At 41.1% G+C, this 21,745-nt stretch overlaps 1 protein-coding gene across 1 annotated transcript; it reads left to right on the forward strand.

Annotated features, from left to right (window-relative positions):
* The first annotated feature begins 5,620 nt into the window (after positions 1-5,620).
* On the forward strand, positions 5,621-14,879 carry MLNR (motilin receptor). The gene is made up of 2 exons (XM_077484278.1): positions 5,621-6,964; positions 10,642-14,879. Exons 1-2 carry the CDS (start codon positions 6,181-6,183, stop codon positions 10,956-10,958), a joined length of 1,101 nt encoding a protein of 366 aa, XP_077340404.1. The 5' UTR covers positions 5,621-6,180; the 3' UTR covers positions 10,959-14,879.
* Positions 14,880-21,745: the final 6,866 nt, after the last annotated feature.

Raw genomic sequence — 21,745 nt, forward strand, 5'->3', positions numbered from 1 at the left:
TGGCTGTTTGTTGAGTTATTTTGAGGGGACCTCAAATTTACATTGTTATACAAGCTGTACACTCACTACTTTACAATGTATGAAAGTGTCATTTCTTCAGTGTTATCACATGAAAAGATATAATAAAATATTTACAAAAATGTGAGGGGTGTAATCACTTTTGTGAGATACTGTGTGTGTGTATATATATATATATATATATATATATATATATATATATATATATATAAAACCACCACCAGAACATGCAAACACCGTTAAAGTCTATGGGACACGAACATAAAAAAAAATCAAAAGTGCTCATTTTAAAGGCTTATATGCAAGTTATTGCCATAAAAAGTGTATGGGGATCTGGGTCCTGCCCCAGGGGACATGTATGAATGCAGAAAAAAAGTTTTAAAAATTACAGTTTTTTCAGGAGCAGCGATTTTAATGCTTAAATTGAAACAATAAAAATTAAATATCGGGGGGGGGGGGGTGGTTCCCCTTAGTCTGCCTATAAAGTAGTGCATCTTTACAATGTTTATTACAGTACTGCAGCAAAATTTCTAATTTTTTAACATTTCTAAATGGAGAAATCTCATTTAAAATTGCTTGCGGCTAAAATGTATTGTTGGCTCCCAGTAATGTAGATGAAAAACCACTGAAAAAAAAAAGACGTGCGGTTCCCCCCAGTCCATACCAGTCCTGAACTCCACGCCAAAATAAAAAATAAAAATGTTGTGGGTGCCCCCCAAGATCCATAACAGACCCTTATCCGAGCAAGCAGTCATGGCAGGCCAGGAAAGAGGGGGACAAGTGAGTGTCCCCCTCCTGAACCATACCAGGCCACTTGCCATCAACATGGAGAGGGTCCCCCTCTAAGCACCCTGTCCCCATGTTGATTGAATGGTATGGATTTTGAGGGGGTCCCCCACTTAATTTTTTTTAATTTTGGCACAGGGTTCCGCTTAAAATTCATACCAGACCTGAAGGGCCTGGTATGGATTTTGGAGGGGACCCCCACGCCATTTTTTTTTTTTTTTAATTGGGGCGGGGTTCCCCTTAACCACTTCCATACACTGTGTAATATATACTACACTGCCTGCACTGAATGAATATAGAGTCTACACTGAATATATAGTCCACACTAAATGCAGAGTATATATACTAGACTGTATATCTATATTAAATACACTGCCATTAACTAACCTGCCTGCCTAATCCAGCTCAATCTATCTCCGTCCACAGTCACACACTATACACGTCCGCTATGTAAGCAGCCTATAGTGTGGGGCATGGACTTGGGCCTTTGAGCCATGATTGGCCAAAGGCACCCTGCCCTTGGCCAATTATGGCTCTCGCAGCAGAGCGCGCTGTGATTGGCAAAAGCATGCAGGTCAGGTGCATGTTTTGGCCAATTATCAGACATCAATACACTGCGATCTCAATATTTTTTTTGCCACTGCTGGGTGGGAGCGGGTGGCACCCAGGCACCCCCTATGGACAGGCCACCACTGATCAGATCCCCCTTTAGCATAAGATCCAAATAAATCAATACACTGTCTGTCCCAGACAGCGGCAAACACAATATTATTTTGGTTGTTGAGGTAAGCTATGCATTTAATTACCCCCTCTATTTGATTCACACAGATGAACAATACGTCATCAATGTAGCAGCCATACTACTTTTCTATGGAACTTATTGATTAACCCCTCTGTTACCATAATAACTGTAGATATAGGGTAAGTGAAGTTGCTTTTTAAGGTATTCTAGGCAAAAATTAGCATTGTGTGATAGCCTTACTGCAAGAGCCGATTTTATTTTAATTTCTCCAGAATTGAGCTTTAAAATGTATGTATGTACAGACCCCCCCTCAGAATGGATACCCCTCCCTCAGTCCAGACCACCTTCCACTAAGTCCAGACCCCGCCCCCCATCAGTACAGATGGATCCCTCCTATTTGCAACTGGAACATGTGTTTTCATTCTCCTTTTTACAGTATTTCAGTTCCTTTGACATCTGTAATAGTTTGGATTTCACATTCTTTCTGTCCCAGTGAGTCAACTGGACAAATAGGGTGAATATCTCCAGATCCCCCCAGTTGGGCTTTATGTACACTTTAAAGTGTAAGTTCACTTTTTCAGTAAAAATGTCAGTTAATTAACACTGTACACCATCCCCACCCCCAGTCCCCACGGTACTTACCTCTGTGGGTAATGAACTGTCAGTGCTCACACAGCCTATACGAGGGGCTTCATGTTTGGCTGGTTTTGGCGCCAGGTGCATAAATCCCTGCCCCCACTCCAGCCCTTCTAGAACCCTCTGCCATCTTGTGCCTTGCTCCTTGCCATAAGCCTCCACATGACATTCCGACCTATAGACCTTTGTATTCCCAAGGAAGAAATGCCCACACAAGAAGTAGTTTTGCTGCACTTTACTGGTGGTATTCAGGAAATGGCATTACAGTCTCATCACTAGAACATACAGTACATTCCGGAGTCATTTGATGTAACACATTTAGTGGACGGTGCACAGTAGTCACAAGTGAAAGCATGTGTAGTACCTCAGCAGCCATTTCCCTTACAGTCTCTCCTCTGCCCAGGGTCACTAGTCATCACAGGATTGTGCTCTCTGAAGTCACAGGTTCACCCCATCCGGCCTCCTGCCCAGTGGCGTGACTAGGGTTGGTCACCTGGTGTGGTTAAACATGGTGTCGCTCCTCCCCCTCCACCAAGTATAGTCCCCCCCGCAGTACAGATCCTCCTGTTCACTAAGAATTAACCTCCTCCCTCAGTACAGACCCACTCCCTCAGTACAGACTCCCCTCCTTCAGTCCAGACCCCCCTCCACTAAGTATAGATACCCCTCCCTCAGTCCAGACCCCCTTCCACTAAGTCCCGATCCCCCCATCACTACAGACCCCCCCCCTCAGTACACATACCCTTCTTCACTGGTGCATATAATGAGGTGGGGGGCACTTTGGGAGGGGAGAGGACTTATGCTAGTAGGGAGGTGAGGGGGTCAGATATGTACGGGGGGCTTTCAGAAGGGAGAGGTCTTGTACTCTTGTGGGGGGTCAGATTTCAAATCCAACCCCCCACTTCTACCATAGATCCTCTCCCCTCCCAAAGTGCCCCCCCAGCACATGTCCTCTTAACCCCCCTTCCCCTCCCAGAATCACTTTTTAACTTGTCCATCCCCCTCCTTCCTGGTCAATCTGTCCCCTTCCTCTGTCTATCTCTAATAATCTCTTCTCCGGTCTGTGTACATGTAAACAGTCGAGGAGGGGGAGGCAGCTTTAGTCTGCTCTACTGTGTGAAACAGCGGGCCAGGTGCAACCCAGACAGCTGGCAGGAGATGCAGATGCTGATGCGGTGTTAGCAGTGCCCCTGCCAATGGGTGTCACCCAGGTGCACTCGGCACCCCCTAGCTATGCCAATGCTCCTGCCCTGTTCAGGGCCTATGTGTACTGGCTACATCCTCATAAGTGTGGGTTATTCAGCTCCCATGCCCTTTCCTACCTGACTTATGTATGGGTGCTGCCTCACCGTTGACATCATGTTAAGAGAGCTGTACCTAAAAGGTCCTAACACCTTGTGACCTTGCCTACTATAAACAGACACTATTCTGTACAGAGCCACCTAGTGGCAAAGTAGCTAACTGCAACTGGCTACACAGCCAGTGTAGTGGCTCAGGGTTTTCTAAATCCCCTCTCTTCACCCCCTTCTTTCTGTAGAGCTTCTGGGATGGACCAAAGCAGTTGCAATTGATTAGGACTACCATGTGATCATTGGGAAGCACTCTGGACGTGTCCCAGAAGCCCTAGAGAAAGAAATGGAAGAAAAGCGGGGATTTCAAATCTCCAGACTGCTGTATTGGCTGTGTGAAATAGTGCACACAACATACAAAGTCACATGTAAATATTACTTGCTATACATAAATATATAGCTATAAATAAATTCCTCAAAGAAAAAGACATAAAAGAGTAAATCAAAACAAATGGAAGAATCCAAACATGGAAATGCCAAAGTCTCTTAAATGTAGTATCCGTGTATAATCCACAAACGTGTAGAAAAAATCATACACCCTCCTTCCCAAGAAATCGTGTAGTCACCACGTGATATTCCCTTCACCAAGCGAAATGGACGCTTACCGGATTCAGTGGATCCACTCAAATTTATATTTGGAGGATCACATAGGCTCATATATATATGCAGGCTCCTTCAACAGTGCGTATTCCAGAGGGATTTCAGATATAATAACTCCACTCATGTATTAAGAGGTGACTTATCTCCAGCTAGACAGCAAGAACTGATTGTCAAATCATTTTCCATGGAGCCACCAATCTGTTATCCAATTGAGGGTTACATCAACTTGTATGCTGAATCCTGATCGTGAAAAGCAAAGGCCTGGGCTGGGTTAAAGCCATCTGCCCTAATTTGCTTGCTGTCTGGCTGGAGATAAGTCACCTCTTAATACATGAGTGGAGTTATTATATCTGAAATCCCTCTGGAATACGCACTGTTGAAGGAGCCTGCATATATATATGAGCCTATGTGATCCTCCAAATATAAATTTGAGTGGATCCACTGAATCCGGTAAGCGTCCATTTCGCATGGTGAAGGGAATATCACGTGGTGACTACACGATTTCTTGGGAAGGAGGGTGTATGATTTTTTCTACACGTTTGTGGATTATACACGGATACTACATTTAAGAGACTTTGGCATTTCCATGTTTGGATTCTTCCATTTTTTTTGATTTACTCTTTTATGTCTTTTTCTTTGAGGAATTTATTTATAGCTATATATTTATGTATAGCAAGTAATATTTACATGTGACTTTGTATGTTGTGTGCACTATTTCACATTGGCAATATTTTTTGTAAGGTTGGCATAAAATACGCCATATCCTAGAAGCGCTACACTTTTATATAACATTCATCACGTCACACTTTATACCCTGGTGGTGTGTTAGCAGCTGTTTTCACATTTTTTATATATATAAGAATAGCGCAGTGTTTTGGTTGAGATTTTTTGCTGTATTGGCTGCAAGGGCACTGACAGCTCATCGCCCACGGAGGTAAGTACAGCAGGGACCGGTGGAGGGTGTACAGTGTTAGTTCACCTTTTCATTTTTTCTGAAAAGATAAGCTTATATTTTTAAGCGCTGCAATGTTGCATCTCAGCCGATAATTTCATCTAGATTTAAAGCCGTGTCATAAGAAGAACAAATGTCTGCTTTCTGAATTGTCTGGAATTAACCTGTCCGGAATGCGACTAAGGCTGGCCCACAGCGCCAAGAAAAGGTGGGGAGTATGACTGTACCCTGCACCACGCTAAGTACGAAATCACAGCCAGAGCAATCAAAAGCCTGAAAAGAAGAAAAAAAGGAGATGCTGAGTTCAAAATTGAAAATATAGAGGGGCTTTTATGTTATGGCTGTTTTTTGATGCCTGTCATATTTTGGAATAATTGTTTATAAGTGCAAAAGAAATCCTACGTTGCCGAGTGCGCCAGTACATAATCAGTCTACATCTCAAACTGTGTGTTATTTTAATGGGAGTGGCATCACTAGATTGAATTTTCTAAAGCACAGACACCAGAGCAGGAAGCCTATTCTGTAAGCAACAGATAAAGCTGAAGGGTGGAGAGATTGCTGCTACCATAAGCATCAATGTTAAGACCGACAAGAGCACAGAACAGCACAGCGTGCATCCTCATTTGATTAGGAGGTCTGGTGGTTATAAAGACCCATTATGCAGTGACCTAAAGAAGTGCAAAGCAGCTGTTAGTATGAGATGTCTTCTTCAAACTAGTTACATGAAGCCAAGTAATATTTAATTGGTGAGTGCGTTTTTTTCTTTTTTTCACACATAGTCCCACTTTCTTCAACTGAAAATAGCACTAATAATGTGCTCACTTTGGAATAAAGCTCAACATATTTTCACAGTTCAGAGCTCTTGAAACAATCTTTGTGACAAACTTGGATTCTCCCCATGGACAACTGGGCTATTTCTCCCGTTCTAAGATGCTTTTGGATCACTGGTTGTCACCCATTACTTGGGAAATTGAAGATTGAAAATTGCAATCTAGAACCTTTCCATTACCAACAAAATAAGTTTTTGAGTTGAAGACCACCAGAAAAGACACCCCATAACATGTTTTCTGTTTGATCTGCTCAATGAGAATTAAATAATGAAGAATCTTTCTGTATACGATGATGCAAGCTCATCAGACTTCTATGACAGCAATCTCTTTCCTCCATGTACAGAGACTGTATGTTCCCTTTTCTCCATCAAAATTCTCATCCCTACCACAACTGTCTGCCTGTTTATAATGGTTGCTGGAATCATTGGGAATACCATTACAATTCTTATAATCAAAAAATACAAAGAAATGAAGACAACCACAAATTTCTACTTGTCCAGCATGGCTGTGTCAGATATGATCATTTTATTGTGTTTACCCTTTGACTTGTACCGTCTTTGGAGGTCTAAGCCTTGGATCTTTGGGGTTTTTCTCTGTAAATCTTTGAGCTTGATTAGTGAAGCTTGTACCTATTCCACTATTCTCCATATCACAGCTCTGAGCATTGAAAGATATTTAGCCATCTGCTTTCCTCTGAAAGCCAAAGTCTTTATTACTAAGAGGAGGGTAAAGATTGTGATTGTATTTTTGTGGACTATAGCCCTCCTGTCTGCTTCTCCTCTTTATAACATGTTTGATTATATAGAAGCTATTAATGACACTGGACCCTTCAATGCCAGCTGGCAGTGCCAATACACAGAGAATGCTTTTAATTCTGGTCACCTGAAGATCATGATGTGGGTGACCACGGTGTACTTTTTCTTACCCATGTTCTGCCTGACTGTTCTCTATGGCTTTATTGGAAACACACTGTGGAAAAGCAGAAATTCCATTAGAGGTCCTAATGCTGCAAATCGGGAAAGAAGTCACCGACAAACAGTCAAGATTCTAGGTAAGTGTCCAACCTACTCATCTTCTAGATATTAGCATATTTCAGTGACATCAACAAAACTCCATAGATTACCTAGTTCAGTGGTGCCCAACCCATGGCACAAGCACAAACAGCCCTTTGATACTTGCTGTGTTGCCCTTGACCTCCAGCAATCAGTAGTAGGCATTGGGTCATTAATTTGTAAAAGAACTGTAATGACAGTGATCTCAAGCTATAAGTACTTGGTGGTGCCCCTCCATGCTGAGGTGTAGAGCCCCATTGGCACTCAGGATAGTAGTAATGCCAGCATAAGAAAAACTCATCAATAGAGCAATGAACATTTTAACTTGAAACTGCCGCTTGCTATTGCCGATCCTAGTATGGATGTATACATACGAAAGCCTCAGTCAATGCTGCTCCTCGGGCCACCCTGACATGTTTTGACTCACCCACCTATGCTTAATAATAGAGGAACCACTATGGCGAGCGGCGGTTTAAAGCTAAAGTGATCTCTAGCTGTCTCATATAACATGTCTCCAGTCTCTGACTGTCTGCTCCAGCATGTCTAAACTCTCCCATCACTATCTACGACTATTATTTTTTATGAAAGAAGCATGGTCAGCAGATATTATCTCTATGGAATAAAAAAGGTGATCAGAGTTTCCCTTGCTGGTACAGGAAGAGTGGAACTCTATAGCTCCACTCTACCCTTTAAATCCACCAGTATTTCTCAAAAAAGCACAATATCAGTATTGGGGAACTGGTCATTTATGGTAATCCACACAAAAAACTCTCTCACCACTATATCTATTCTTAGCTGCTTTATAGATATCACAGAGGAGGAGATATAGAACACTTGCAGTATGTATACGACACTTGACCTCTTTGAACTAATTTACATAAAAAGAAAGCCTAATGTAAAGTACATATAACCATGCAATCCCAAAATACCCCTATTATTCCAATAGATAAGTAAATATATATGTAAAAAAACAGGGCAAGTACCAAAATAATTTTCCATATAAAATTTCGATATAATTAATATATACATTGCAAAGTACATCCAGGTCTTCAAATTGTGCCAAAGTGTCAAAAAAATCTTTTATATAAAATTCCTAAACAATTTATCTATATACACCTTTAAAGTGCACCTCTTTATAAAATGCCCTACACAATGCAACAAATCCATAAATTCACAAATCTTCAGCGCAGTATTAAATCTGTTTTAATAAATCTCCAAACACTTCCATCATCTTGTGTTCTCCTCCACCTTTGGAGGCTGGAGTGTACACAGGTATCACAGAATAGGACATTTTGCATTTACTGAATTGCAAAGCAAGAAACAACAAATGTCCCTACAGCTGAAAAAATGTTTGCAATTATTCATGCAAGTAGCCCTTAGGCCTCATGCACACTACAGCTCGAAAACGCCTGTTTTAAAGGTGTTTGAGTTTTTTTTTTTTTCTGCTGCCTCTAAACACCCCTCCATGTTAGCTTATGTATCCATAAGCATTTACAGGCAGGAGCATTTAGAGCAGGGGTCTTCAAACTTTCTAAAAAAAAAAGGGCCAATTTACTGTCCTTCAGACCTTTTAGAGGGGCCGGATTGTGGTCAATAGGAGTAGAAAATGCCCTGACATCAATAGGAGTAAACAATGCTTCATCATTGGTATCAGTGGGAGGAGTATTGCCCCTTTGATGGTATTAAGGGAAGAAATGGTGCCCCATCATTGGTGTCAGTGGGAGGAATAACGTCCCATCATTGGTGTAATTGGGAGGAACAATGCCCCATCATTGGTGTCAGTGGGAAAAAAATAGTACCCCATTATTGGTGTCAGTGGAAGCAATAGTGCTTCATCATTGGTGTCAGTGGAAGCAATAGTGCTTCATCATTAGTGTCAGTGGGAGGAATAGTGACCCATCATTGCTGTCAGCAGTAGTAATAGTGCCCTATTGTTGGTATCAGTAGCAGGAATTACACCCCATTGTTAGCATCAGTAGAAGGAATAGTGACTTATATCAGTAGGAGGAATAGCGCCCCAAGGGTCTGATAAAGACAAGCAAGAGGCCGCATCTGCCCCCCAGGCCACAGTTTGGAGACCACCGATTTAGAGGGAGAAAAAAAAAACCCATCACTTGCATTCAGCGAGGAGCACTGGGGCAAAAAAACAAGCAAACGCACTCATTTATGCACTTTAATGCTTTCTAATGGTCAGAAAAAAGGAATAATGGCCAAAAGAATGTATTAATGCCAAACGCGCATAAACACAGCTTTTACTGCATTTTTCTAAGCTGCTTTTCTCAAAGGCATCAAAAGGAGCACACCATGCATGAAGCCTAAAACAGTGGGGTTGATTTACTACAACTGGAGCACTCAGAATCTGGTGCAGCTGTGCATGGTAGCCAATCAGCTTCTAACTTCAGCTTGTTCAATTAGGCTGGGTTCACACCATTGCAAATTGGATGTGAGTTCTCCGCAATAGCAGGAGATTTTGACCGGCTCTTTATGGAGCCGGTTCACATATCTCCTCAGCGGGTCCGGTGCGTTTTGCACAAAAACACGGGGTGTCTCTTGATCTGTTTCGGGTCTGAATTCAGCCTAAAATTCAGGCTGAAATCAGACCTGAAGCGGTGATAGAGTTGCCACCTCATCCCTTTAAACCCGAACACATATGAATTACACAGCTTCTGTGGCTGATTTCATGCAGATAAGGCACCAAGTGAGTTTAATTATCACCTTAATCAGCCACAGAAACTGTGCAATTAATATGTGTTTGGTTTTAAAGGGATGAGGTGGCAACCCTAAGCGGTGAACCAGGACGCACCAGACCCCTGCTGTGAGCCACATGCAGCTCATATGTGATCCTAGTCAAAAAACCTGGACGCTGATTGGTTTCTATGCAGAGCTGCACCAAATTTTCCACCCTCCAGTTTTAGTAAATCAACCCCAGTGTGTGCTAATTATCCTTTGGTGCGCATTAATAGAAAATTAATTCTATTTCCTATAGTAACCAATTAGGTATTCGATTTTTATGTCTTAAAGCAGTATTAACCTCAAAAGCAAACATTTATTATATTGCAACTTACCAATTCTTAGAAGGGATGGCTGCATTTGTTTTCTTTTTTAGGCTTTCTCTTCTTTTTTTCTGACCTGATGATCTGGCCAGTAAGATTGGTATTTTTCAACAAACCAAGCTGTCCGGCAGATATAGCAGTAGCAGGGTTTGGACAAACCATTTAACACTAACAGGGGTGCTTTCCATTCAGTTTTTATTTATGTAAAACCTTTTTCTCCAAAAAAAAAACAAAAAAACAACTGTTGCTGTAACTGCTTATTAAGTAGAAGCTGGAGTTTGGCTTCAATTTGTTAGTGTATCTAAATTAGCTAGTACAGTTAAAACTCCCCAGATTAACAATGTTCCCGTCCAAAGGTGCCCCTTCATACAGAGAGGGGGCGCTCTAATACAGGAGGTGTGTTACTGGTCAGATCACCAGGTGAAAACAGAGGGCAAAAAGCCTAAAAAGAAAACAATTGCAGCCGCCACATATAATGATTGGTAGCTTCAATATAATAGATTTTTGATTTAGGGTTTAATACCGCTTTAAGTAACACTATAAGCATGACAACGTTGAAGTTTCATTCTTCTGTGCCAATTTCAATGAACCTGATTGTGGTGTCTCTTCTGTTTACCTTGAAGCGGTGGTCGTGCTGGCTTTTGTCATCTGTTGGCTGCCCTTTCACATCGGAAGACTCATCTTTGTACACACCACTAGCATGGAGGTGATGAGAATTTCCCAGTACTTCAATATTGTCGCCATGCCGCTCTTCTACTTGAATGCCTCCATCAATCCCATCTTGTACAATCTTATCTCCAAGAAATACAGGACTGCGGCCTACAGGCTTCTGCGACTGGCCAGGCCTGATGAGCGGGCTTACAATGCCATCAAGGATGAAACTGGAGGCCACACAGAGATCAGCACATTTACTCACAATGAGTATATTACCCAGATCTGAAGGAGATGGTAACAATTATGATTGTAAGATGGGACATTACTGCAAAAGGTCAATCCACTGTCTCTCATCTATCTCTAAAATTCAGGGTAAAATAAAAGGCCATGTATTGTGTTGTAAATATTTCTGGTTCCAGAAGATGATGTTAAAGTAGATGTAAACCCTACATAACATGGCATTTAGTTTGCTAAATTACTGTACATCATAAACAATGCCATTGTTAAAGTAGTTGTAAACTTCAGATAAGAAATATGAACACAGCATATCCCTCTATAGCGTGTACTTGTCTCAATCCAGAGCACTAAGTGTCATTTCTGTCTGCAGCCTCGTTCCTCTGCTATCAGCATGAGTCACTTTTGAAAGTTTTCCTGACACCAAGAGAAATATTTTTTTTTTCACCTCTGTGTATCACCGGAGGGGTGAGGCCAGTCAATGTACTGGATATATGTAAGGGTTTACATCCACTTTAAATAAAATATTGTTTTCACCTTGTTTATTTTGCAGTATCTCTGTGTTGCTGATCTCCCATGGTCTCTTTACAGCCATTTCCTGTCTACATGCATGCACTCCAGCAATGGCTGCATGGGTTTTGTGATGGTGACAACAGTGGACCATGCCTGGGTAATGTGTGCTGAAATGGTCACTTGTAGTCTCCCTCAGAAGCCCATGGAACAACACAGAAGCACACATGGGAGACAGGGACAGAGCATTGCCACCCTGTAACAGGACATACCTAGACAAGGTAGTTATGGCATAATCACCAGGTATGATTTTAAGAAAAGCTGCAAATTTCAAGACACTGAAAGTGGCTTTTTCATTTACATTGAGATTTAGTGATTAGGTTTACATATACTTAAAATTTTCCATACAGGACAAAAGTGTTTACATAGTCAGTGATAGTAGTAGTATTTGTATTTATTAAAATATACGTAAAGGGACTAAACATAACTCAGACATACTGTAGCTTACAGTGGTGCAAGGTTACATTGCTTAAAGTGGTACTAAACCCCCAAACATGTAATGTAAACCAACTAATCAATCCTTAGATGTGATGGCTGCATTCGTTTTCTTTTTTCCTTTATTTTTGTTTGGTGATCCAGCCAGTAATGCACTGCCTTAGGGTGTCTCCATTCTAGATGGAGGAACAATGGAGCTGCTCTTAGACAACAGCATTGTTAACCTGTGAAGATTTTTCATTTTCCTTAGCCTGGCTGAGATGGCGCCATTCCCCCGCATGCACAGTAGTACATTCATCTCTGCCGAAATTGTACAGTGAACTGTGCATGAGCAGCTCAGTGAACATTACGAACACGCAGGTAAGAATACTTTAATGCAGGAGAGACATAGTAGGGTTGATTTACTAAAGGCAAATTTTGCTAGTGCAGTTGCACTCATTTTCCCACAGCTTAATGAATGTGGTAAAGATCTGCTGATTTCCATCATCCAATCATGTGCAAAAAAAATGTTTTTTTTTTTCCTTGCACCTAATTGGGTTTACTTTACAAAGTGAAGCTTCAACACAATTACTAAGCTCTGGGCAAAATAAGTGCAACGTATTATTTGCCTTTATTAACCACTTTACACATGCGCTATAGCCGAAAGATGGCTACAGCAGGGCGAGTGGCTCGCTCTGTGATCAGCAAGTCAATGAGACTCGGCTGATCACAGATCAGAGTAAGGGGCCCATCCCGGCCCTTTACTATGTGATCAGCTGTCAGCCAATGACAGCTGATCACGTGATGTAAACAGAAGTTTGTAATTGGCTTCTTTTCCTTTACTCTCACAGCGTGAGGAGAAAAACAAAAAGGCGACTACCGTATTCTGTCAGAGGGACATCGGTCCCATACACGGGCACCCACTGCTGCTAAGCAGTGCCACCTACTAGTGCATATCAGTGCTGCCTATCAGTGCCCACCAGTGCCACCTATTAGTGCCCATTAGTGCTGCCAATCAGTGCCACCTACCAGTGCCCATCAGTGCCAACTATCATTGTCCATCAGTGCCACCTATTAGTGCCCACTAGTGCCACCTATTAGTGCCCACTAGTGCCACCTTATCAGTGCCACCTATTAGTGCCCACTAGTGCCGCCTCATCGGTGCCCATCAATGCCGCCTTATCAGTGCCCATCCGTGCAGCCTCATCAGCGTACATCAATGAAAAATAAACATTTTCTGTTTGCAACATTTTATAATTTTATTATTTATATTTTAGCAAAAAATTTAAAAACCCAGCAGTGACTAAATACCAGCAAAAGAAAACTCTATTTTCCTGAAAAAAAAAAAAAATTTCATATGGGTACAGGGTTGTATGACCATGCAATTGTCATTCAAAGTGTGACAGCTCTGAAAGGTGAAAATTGGCCGGGGCAGGAAGGGGGTTTAAGTGGCCAGTAAGCAAGTGGTTACATCAACCCCATTATGTCTCTTCTGTATTTAAAAAACCTGCCAGTCTATACAGCTGCTGCGTCCCAATAGATATGAATAGGACTGCATGCACACAGTTGCACGCAACATGATGCATGCATCCCATGCGGGTGAAGATGGCCTTTTGCACGGTTGTACAGATCAGAACGCTCGTGTGAATGAGGTCTTGCTGGACAGCTGGGTTTGTTATAGGAAGTTGAAAAATATTAGACTACCTGGCTAGATCAACGTAAAATAGCCTTAAAAAAAAAGAAAACAACCATTTAATAATTGGTAAGCCTCATTATATTACATATTTGCTTTTGGGTTTAGATACGCTTCAAGCCTTAGAAGCATAGAAGAGATAAAATCATCAATATCCGCCTGCTAAATGTTTAACTCACTACATGCACGACAAAGCATAATAACTGAGTCTATGTGCCATTGTCTTGTTTGATTAGTATATTCCCACATTTCTTTGCTGTGCTTTTTCCCACTGAAATCGGTGGATAGAATGTGGAATCCAAGGGCTAGCAGCTTAAGCATTAAGCTTTTTCATTAAAAAATTTCGAAAAAGAAAATATAAAATTCAATTGTTTTATTCTAAAAGCAAGCATGTGATTAGTTACATCCTTATGCCCCTGTACACACGGTCGGATTTTCCGACGGAAATAGGCTCCATCGGACAGTTTCCATCGGAATTTCCGTCGCACAAAATCTGAGATCTGGTTCTCAAATTTTCCGACAACAAAATCCGCTGTCGGAAACTTATACTAAATTTTATACTAAAAGCAAGCATGTGATCAGTTACATCCTTATGCCCCATACACAAGGATGGATTTTCCGACAAAAATGTTCAAAGGGAGCTTTTTGTTGGAAATTCTGACCGTGTGTAAGCTCCACCCGACAGTTTCCATCGGAATTTCCGTCACACAAAATTTGAGATCTGGTTCTCAAATTTTCCGACAACAAAATCCGCTGTCGGAAATTCCGATCCTGTGTACACAATTCCGACGCACAAAGTTCCACACATGCTCGGAATGAGGCAGAAGAGTCGCACTGGCTATAGAACTTCATTTTTCTTGGCTCGTCGTACCTGTTGTACGTCACCGTGTTCTTGAAGTTCACAATTTCCGACCAACTTTGTGTGACCGTGTGTATGCAAGACAAGTTTGAGCCAACATCCATTGGAAAAAATCCACGGATTTTGTTGTCGGAATGTCCGATCAATGTCCGATCATGTGTACAGGGCATTAGCCTTTTCTTGTTTCATAGAATATCCATTATGAAGATCAGTTTCAGAACTTGGGCACAGTCACATCTCAGGTTGGGACTGTGTGTTTTCAGTGCTGATGTATCTGATGCCCTAGTGTACTTTTAGGGGTTTCATTTATGACCTATTCACACCATCTATTGGTGGTAACATACAAGTTAGAGGCAATGCATTTGAATGCATATTAAGTGCATTGGTGTGCTGTGGTGTCATTCATTATGAATTATTATTATCATTATGAATTACCCCCCCCCCCCCCCCCCCATGCCACTGTCAGCAGACAAAATGTAAAATTATCCTTTAAGGCTTCATGCACACTGGGCTTAAAAAAAAAAAAAGATGGTTCTCTTGACAGAAAAAACGCGCATATTGAGCATTTTTTGTACAGAGTTTAGAGGAGTTTAGGAGAGTTTTGCGTTTTTTTTCTGCCACTAAGCTCCATCCAATCAGAAACACAAACCAGGTTTTTTTTCCTGCCTCTGAATGTTGAGCTTTAAATATGCCTGTAATCGTCCTAATGTGCATGGACACATCAGATAACACTGAGCTGCTTCTACAGGCAGAGCACAAAACTCCTGTAGTAGCAGCAATTTTTAAGCCAGTGTGCATGGAACCTTAGTGTTAGTGGTAAAATTAGTATTACTGTTAAAGTGATTGTAAACTCTAATTTTTCTTTTCAATAAAAATAACACACATGTTACACTTACCTGCTCTGTGCAGTGGATTTGCACAGAACAGCCCCAATTCTCCTCTTCTCCGGCCCCTCCTCTGTACTCCTGGCACCTCCCTCCTATCAAGTGCCCCCCACAGCAAGCAGCTTGCAATGGGGGCACCCTGGCTGCGTCACAGCTCCCTGTGTACTTTCACACATGAAGCTGTGGCCCGGCCCTGACCCCACTCTCTCCTGTTTGGCTCACTGCCAACGGCGCCACTGCTGTGTCTGAACCAATCAGGAGGGAGAGTCCCAGACGGCTGAGACACTCGTTGACATCTTTGGAGAGAGATGGGGCTCAGGTAAGTATTAGGGGGTGCTGGAACGGCTGCAATACACATAGAATGCATTAAGATAAAAAACCTTATGCCTTTACAATTCCTTTAAGCATTCGTTTAATTAATAGATAAAACAGAAGAAAAACACAGACGAGAACTGTAGCTAAGTGTAAAAGAGTATCCCACATTTTTGACATGCACCCTCACTCTAAACATGTTAAAGTGGTTGTAAACCCAGATGAAAAAAAACGAAAACAAAAAACCTGCAAAAAAAGGCATAATGAGCTAGTATGCATCGCATACTAGCTCATTATGAAATACTTACCTTAGAATGATGTTGTTGCAGCTGTGACCGGCAACATGTCGCCCCGGAGTTATTTCCGGGTTCGTGGGCTGCCGCACATGCACGCGGGAGCCGCCGATAATGGCACAGCAGCTGCAGAAATGGCATGGGCGAGCCGTTTCTTCAGTGCGCATGTGTTGATGACGTCTGCACATGCGTATACAGTGAATATCTTTATTATAGGCTTACCTGTAGGTAAAAGTTACAGGGTTTACAACCACTTTAAACAAATAAGAACTGTAAAAGGTGATAACAAGATGCCAAAATAGAATTAGATAACAAGATGCCAAATAGAATAGAATAGAAAGAATCACATCTGCTTGTTTTGGTATATTTTTTAGATCTAAATAAACTATTTTTATACTTTAAATGGCAAATTATTGTGACGCTTTGTTTTACCATTTCCAGTCTTTATTTGTTTAAATGTTAATTTTAAGATGAAGGGCTCATTTTAATGTTAGATTTAGATTACACACTCACCTAATTTTTACACTCTTAACCCCTTCAGATACGTGCTATAGCCGAATGACGGCTACAGCGTGGATCTACTTTGCCGGGAGGCCATCAATAGACGTCCTCCCCTTTGCACGGGGGCGCATAGGGGCACATGGCACGCACTGTGATCACCGAGTCAATGAGCCTTGGGTGATCACAGATCGGAGTAAGATACCAATCCCGGCCCCTTACCACATGATCAGCTGTCAGCCAATGACAGCTGATCACGTGACGTAAACAGAAGATCAGTAATCTTTTTTCGGTAATTGGTAATCACCGGCTTCTGTTCAAGGGACATCAGTCCCAAAGAGGAAGAGTTGAAGCCGCCTCATCTGTGCCCACTAGTACCGCCTGCCAGTGCCCACACAGTGCCACGAATCAGTGCCCACCAGTGCATAAGTGCCACCTATCAATGCCTACGAGTGCCACCTATCAATGCCCACCAGTGGTGCCAATCAGTGTCTCATCAGTGTCACCTACCAGTGCAGATCAATGCCCATCACTGTCACCCATCACTGCCCATCACTGCCACCTATCAGTGCCACCTATCAATGCCCTTCATTGAAGCTCATCAGTGCCCTCCAATGCCACCTCATTAGTGCCCATCAGTGCCGCCTATTAGTGCCCATCAGTTCCATCTTATCAGTGTCCATAAATGCAGCCTATCGGTACCCATCAGTGCAGCCTCATCAGCATACATCAATGAAGGAGATAAATTACCTGTTTGCAAAATGTATTAACAAAAAACGGTTTTGTATTTTTTTTTTAACAAAAAATAAAAAACACAGAGGTGATCAAATACCACCAAAAGAAAGCTCCATTTGTGGGAAAAATTATAAAAATGTAATTTGGGTACAGTGTTGTATGACCGCGCAATTGTCATTCAAAGATTGACAGCGCTAAAAGCTGAAAATTAGACTGGGCAAGAGGGGGGTTTAGGTGCCCAGTGAGCAAGTGGTTAATTGTACTAAATTCAAATGCCAACAACAGCATTGATAACTGATATACCATTATGAATGTTAATATTATAATAATTATTATAATAAAGAATTTTTAAAGCACCAACATTTTCACAGTGCTGTACAAAATAAAAAGGAGACAGTGGAGTTAAAATACAATTTAAGACAAAAGGGTTAGGAAAGCCCTGCTTCTAAGAGCTTACAATCTGAAAGATATGTGGTAGTAGTTCTGAATATTCCTCTAGGACAGAACTCAGCAGGCTTAATCACACCAGTGGAGTCGAGAGTACTGGTAACTATTAGAAAACGCACATCTTAGAACACTAAATGTTAAGAAGAAGTGGTGATGGCTAAGGGGCATAATTATAAATCAGTGAATTTAACTTTAAACAAACATTAACTGCAGGTGAATCTTCCTGGTGCATGTGTTTTAACCAAAAGTGATTGTTTCACCTGCAGTGAAGGTTAAAGGCTAAGTTTACCTTTTTTTTCTAAATTCCAGCTCCCTTATGTACCTATGTACCAATATAGCAGTAATGTACTTATTTTGCAAAAATAAAACAACTTTTCATTAATTCTACACCGGCTTACCTCACTCTATTCATAACTGTTTAAACACACTGCTTGATTACTTCTGCCTTACTTGCTGGACAGACTATAGGTCATGACACAGGAAGGAGTTGACCAGCTGATCTCATTAGCACACACCCTGCATCATCACCCTGGTCAACTACTTCCTGTGTCATAACCTAAAGTCTGACCAGGAAGTAAGGCAGAAGTAATCAAGCAGTGTGTTTAAACAGCTATGAAGAGTGTTAGGCAAGCCAGTGTAGAATTAATGGAAAGCTTTTTTATTTTTGCTAAATAAGTACATTAATGCTATATTGGTACATAGGGGAACTGGAATTTGGGGGGGGAAAAGTGAAATTACCCTTTAAGTCTCATTCACTGCTTTTACAAGTAGGGCATGCCGAGTCTTCTTTGGTCGTTCAGATATTTTTTAATATGAAAGCAAAGGAAACATTTTGGTAGGTAATGGGTCTGGGTGATGAAAATTATAACAATTGGAAACCACCTAATTAAAGAAGTAACAATCTTTTTGTTAATTGTTAATTAGTTGATTGGTTGCTTTGGGCATACAGTAGCCCTTTTTTTAATAAAGTACCTGTGGTGTTAATATTTTGTTTATGTATTTATCATTTGTGTATAATATTTGGCAGTATTTAATACATTAATGTGTCTTTGTGTATTTGTGTATTGTACCAACCGCGAGGGCTAAAATGATCTTGTGTGGCAATGTGATATATTGGTCTTGTCTTGAAATGTTAAACTTACTAGACAATAATAGACAAATGAGACGTATATAATGTGTAATGTTTAGTACTATATTAGTCTGGTAATACGTAGCTTGTTCAGTTTGTCAGTGGCAATCATTCTATTTAAGGTCTATGATGTTAATTACTAATGGTAATGCTGAGGTACTTGTTCACATAAAGCATCATCACATGGCTCAAACATACAAGTTTCTGTGCACCAAATTCCAAAGTAGTGTTTTATGCCATGGCAAAATACTAGGAGGTGACTGTTATTAACATATGTAAATGCTGGGGTTTGAAAGCAGAAGGGGATTCTTCGGTGTTGCACATCGTCAATGTATTGTAGCTGTGCATGCTTACTGAATTATCATCCAGATCAAGGATTCTTAACTGGGGTATTGATACCCTTGGGGGTTTGAGAGCCAAATGATGGGGTTATGGGAATTAATATATGAATAAATAAAAAGATTTAAACAGGATTCTCTGCAATATTAAGCCAAAAATGGGGAAAATAATATGATGTGTCAGATGCGAGAGATATGAAAAACATTGCCAGTGACCATACTCCCATTGTTCCCATTGCTTTGCTATGCTTTGATTTAAAAAAAAAATAAAAAGAGGCAAAAATCTTGCAATTTGTAGTTAGTTTGTTTTATATTTCCATTTAGGCAATCCAGTGGGGGTCTGCGATTGTAAAAAGATTTAAATCCTCTGATCTAGATAGTTACTATCCATATCTTTAGTTACATGACAGGTATCAAAACAGTTACATTCTGAGACTAAAAAATATATCTGCAACTTCAATTTTTACATTTACAGCAAATTGCATAACTATAGCTAACACTTCATATTTTTTCCCTTTAGGGCAGTATGTATTTTATCTGCTGCATCCACACTTTCACTGCTAATACATAAGGGAAGAACCCTTTTTAAAGCTGGAAATTCTATCATTTTAGCTGTAACCTTAAGGTGAACATATGCTTTGTTCTTATAGGGCAAAGCAAGAGGTTCACTTAAAGCAGAACTTTACCCACAACAACTTGATAAAAAATAATGTTCTTTAGCAAGAAACATACATTCCACATTATTAATTATGCTACCAAAATGATTGTGTGCTGTAATTGTCTCCAGCATTGCTCCTGTTTATTCTTGCTGGAGGCTGCCATTTTGCTGAAGCCCAGAGCCCCTGAACAGCAGTAAATCATAAGGCAGAGATAAACCCTTTAATGGTTTTAAAAGCAGTTACATTCCTGGAATGCTGGGATTGACAACTGTCACATTTGTTTGTTTCATCAACCAAACGGTCAAACCATCAAATGGCTGGTGTCATAACTGGTCACATGTACAGCACCATGACAGTTGCAGATCAAACAGAAGAAGCTTCCTTGGCTGTAAAGCAGGGATAGGCAACCACGGAACTCCAGCTGTGGTGAAACTACAAATCCCATCATGCCTCTGTCTCTAGAAGTCATGCCTGTTATTGTCAGGGTCTTGCAATGTCTCATGGGACTTGTAGTTTCACCACAGCTGGAGGGCCAAGGCTGCCTACCCAAGCTGTAAAGGATAGGAGAGTTTAACTCCGCTTTAAGGCTGTCAGCAGATCGGCCTCTACAATTTCAGTAATGCCTAAAAATACCTAAAAATAGAGAGCAACTGAGCATGTGCAGAGCAGGGGGAGAGAGTGTATTAGTGGATTGTAAACAGAATAGACACTTATTTTTAATGTTTTACATAGCTTTACCTGCAGAAGGGACAGCCTGAAGTCATTTAACAGAACTTCATTTTCTGAATAAAAGTTTCATATTTTACCCCTGCGTGGGTAGCATGCGTTTTTCATAACTTAGTTTGTTTTTGTTTATTTTGATTGTTTTGTTTTTTGTTCTTTGTTCTCTTGTGTATGTGAAGAAAACTTCAATAAACACATTTTCAAAAAAAAAAAGTTCCACTTTAGTTCATCCCCAGCAGCACATACTTCCTGCTACACCATTAAACTGCTGGGAATGTAGCCCAGGAAGCCCAGTGTAAGCTGTACATTGTGAGCTTACATAGAGCTGTGAACATGCACCCCCCCCAATTAGAGAGCGCTGGACAAATCTCAAGTACCTGCATTGTCACATGGGAGGAACAGTTATATGCCCTTCCATTCCTGGAAGTTATGCTTTGAAAGGGAATTTTAATGAATGAGGTGAAATTTTTCTTCACAAACAACACCTAATCATGCGCAGGGAACATAAAAACAAAACAGCATTTCTGCTTACTCATAATTGGGTGATGGAAGTTAGTAGAGGTTCACCTGATTTACTAAGCTGGGGAAAATTCCCTTGCAAAGTGAACAGTATATTTACATTTAGTAAATCCACCCAATATTCTTGTATGTGGTCTTTTACAGTTCCTCAAATACATATAATCATAAACTATAATCATTACAACAGTCTATTGACCCACATTAAGGACGGATTCACACTTGTGCGATGTCAGACATCACATGTGATTCGCATCGGAACTGCGCTGCCGATCACATGCGATGTCTGTGCCAGTATGGCTGAACTCACATTGGATTCGCATGAAAAAAGGCGCAAGGACTCACCCCTCACAATGTAATCGGATTGGATGAGTGTTCTCACCCGTCTAATCCGATTTCTATACAAATCCACAGGTCGCACTGCGATTTGTGAACCGATGGGGGGGTGTCATTAACATTTGTATTGACACCAGCAGCGGTTCGCAGAAGGCAGTATGAATAGCTTGCGGTAGAGATGCAATGCGGGAACCATATAGCTGATTCCCGCATCGCTACTGTGGAATTGCTATAGAATAGGGAAGATCCGTAGGTCAGCTGTCACAAACATGTAGTCCTTGGGGAAAAATTGTCAGTCGTTGATGTGAGCGGCCTATTCTCCTATATAGAATAATATTAGAATATATATTAGAATATGAGAATTGTTCTACCAGCACACATCTTTTGGCCAGGGGACTAGCTAAAGAAAACCAGGCTCAGGATCATGACAAAT

The sequence above is a fragment of the Lithobates pipiens genome, unplaced genomic scaffold (genome assembly GCF_037356315.1).
Source record: "Lithobates pipiens isolate NorthernLeopardFrog02 unplaced genomic scaffold, aLitPip1_a1.2 Scaffold_16, whole genome shotgun sequence".
Taxonomy (NCBI): domain Eukaryota; kingdom Metazoa; phylum Chordata; class Amphibia; order Anura; family Ranidae; genus Lithobates; species Lithobates pipiens.

Coding starts and splice junctions, on each gene's coding strand:
- MLNR (XM_077484278.1), top strand. CDS start 6,181: ATGAAGAATCTTTCTGTATACGATGATGCAAGCTCATCAGACTTCTAT. Junction 6,965..10,641: donor ACAAACAGTCAAGATTCTAG/GTAAGTGTCCAA, acceptor TTTACCTTGAAG/CGGTGGTCGTGCTGGCTTTT.